The 1,878-nt window shown below is 44.0% G+C and overlaps 1 protein-coding gene across 1 annotated transcript; it reads left to right on the top strand.

Annotated features, from left to right (window-relative positions):
* Positions 1 to 488: 488 nt before the first annotated feature.
* On the top strand, positions 489 to 1,655 carry LOC141140854 (E3 ubiquitin-protein ligase TRIM39-like). Its single transcript, XM_073628371.1, has one exon. The coding sequence runs from the start codon at positions 489 to 491 to the stop codon at positions 1,653 to 1,655; it is 1,167 nt and encodes a 388-aa protein (XP_073484472.1).
* The last annotated feature ends 223 nt before the right edge of the window (positions 1,656 to 1,878 follow it).

Below are 1,878 nucleotides of genomic sequence, written 5' to 3'. Positions count from 1 at the left end.
ATTATCAATTACATTTAAAAACTTAAATACAACTATAATGGCCCATGCTATCACAACGGATGTCGTTCATCCTTTGTGATAGCAATAAAGTTGATAAAAGAAAAAAAAATAAAGGGGCAGTGAACATTTATTTTATTTATTTATTTTTTTTTATTTTAAAAATGACTAAAATATTAAGAAATTCAATTAAAAAAAATGACATAAATAAATTATAAAAATGTAATGCGCTCCCAATCCACCCTCCCTGTGCTTAACATTGGCCTGGGGTGGAGCTGGTCAAATCGAACCAGTCCTGGCTGAGTCTCCATTGTTTGGTTTGTTTATGGGTGGGAACCTTGATTTCTCAGCCTTGTGTTGTTACTTATAAATGTCCTTCATCCACACGCTGGTCACATTCTTAGCCTTGCTTTGTGGAGGAACCTTCCTCACTGGACAACTGACTTTTGGAGAATAAGGAACTTTCTTCATTTCTCACTCTTCTATCAGCGATGGCGTCCTCAGATCTGAGAGAGGAGCTGGATTGTCCTGTCTGCCTGAACACTTATACGGATCCTGTCACGTTGAGATGTGGACACAACTTCTGCCAGGTCTGCATTGACCGTGTGTTGGAAACACAGGAGGGCTCTGGAAATTATTCCTGTCCTCAGTGCAGGAGGAAGTTCCGGGAGAGACCTTCACTGGAAAGAAATATCACCCTGTGTAAGATCACACAACGCTTCCTGTCTGCTCCACCAGAACCAGAGAAGTCCGGCATCTCCTGTACTTACTGTCTTCACACCTCTGTACCTGCTGCGAAATCCTGCCTACTTTGTGAAGTTTCTCTATGTTATGACCACCTGAGAGTCCACAGCAGGTCACCAGAACACGTCTTATGTGGCCCCACCACCACCCCGGAGAAAAGGAAGTGCTCCGTCCATAAGAAGATCCTGGAGTTTTACTGCAATGAGGACTCTACTCTTACTTGTGCCTTCTGTGTGATATCTGAAGAACATCGAGGACACCAGGTAGAGACATTGAAGGGGGCCTTTTTAAAGAAGAAGATAAAACTCCTCCATGATGGAGTGGATCCGGCTCGGATCTCACATATGATCAACACAGGTTTAGCTAATAAAAGGACTAGCTACATTTCGGGGATCCATATACAGAAAACTGTAGACATATTGGACGTGGACACGGCTCATGATGTTTTATGTATCTCGCCTGATAAGAAGATTGCAGACATCACAGATGCACTCCATAAGCGTCCAGATACTACGGGGAGGTTTAAGAAATATTATCAGGTTTTGGGTAGTCGGAGTTTCTCCTCAGGACGACAATACTGGGAAGTAGATGTCGATGGATCCAGTAAGTGGAAAATCGGGATGTGTTACGCCAGTATAGCCAGGGATGGGGATGACTCCTTGGTTGGGTGTAATGACGTATCCTGGGGTTTGCACTGTTGGGATGAGGATTATATGGCAATGCATGACAACATTGATACCGAACTCCCTGGAGATTTTTTTGGTAGCAAAGTCCGGGTATATCTGGATTATGAGGCCGGGCAGCTCTCCTTCTATATGGGTGCCCCCCTCCGCCACCTCCACACCTTCAGCGCCACCTTCACCGAGCCCCTCTATGCTGTGTTATGTGTAGAAGATGGTTTTCTACAGATATGAGGGGTACTAGATGTGAGAAATCTGCCTAGAGATTGGTGACCTCATAGGGTTGGGGGATTCTGAATGGTTGAATATTGCAAATTCTGTACTTTTTTTTTTTTTTTTTTCTGATATTTTTCCCATCTTCCTCCCTCCCTGATCACAGCAAGTGGCTGTAACCACCGTTCTATACCCTGGGGCCACCACTCCGTACAGGTCTGACCAACATACATTTTATTTAGGC

This window comes from Aquarana catesbeiana, linkage group LG04 (genome assembly GCF_042186555.1).
Source record: "Aquarana catesbeiana isolate 2022-GZ linkage group LG04, ASM4218655v1, whole genome shotgun sequence".
Lineage (NCBI taxonomy): Eukaryota > Metazoa > Chordata > Amphibia > Anura > Ranidae > Aquarana > Aquarana catesbeiana.
The sequence above is the reverse complement of the archived record's forward strand: the minus strand, read 5'-3'. Positions and strand labels throughout refer to the sequence as shown.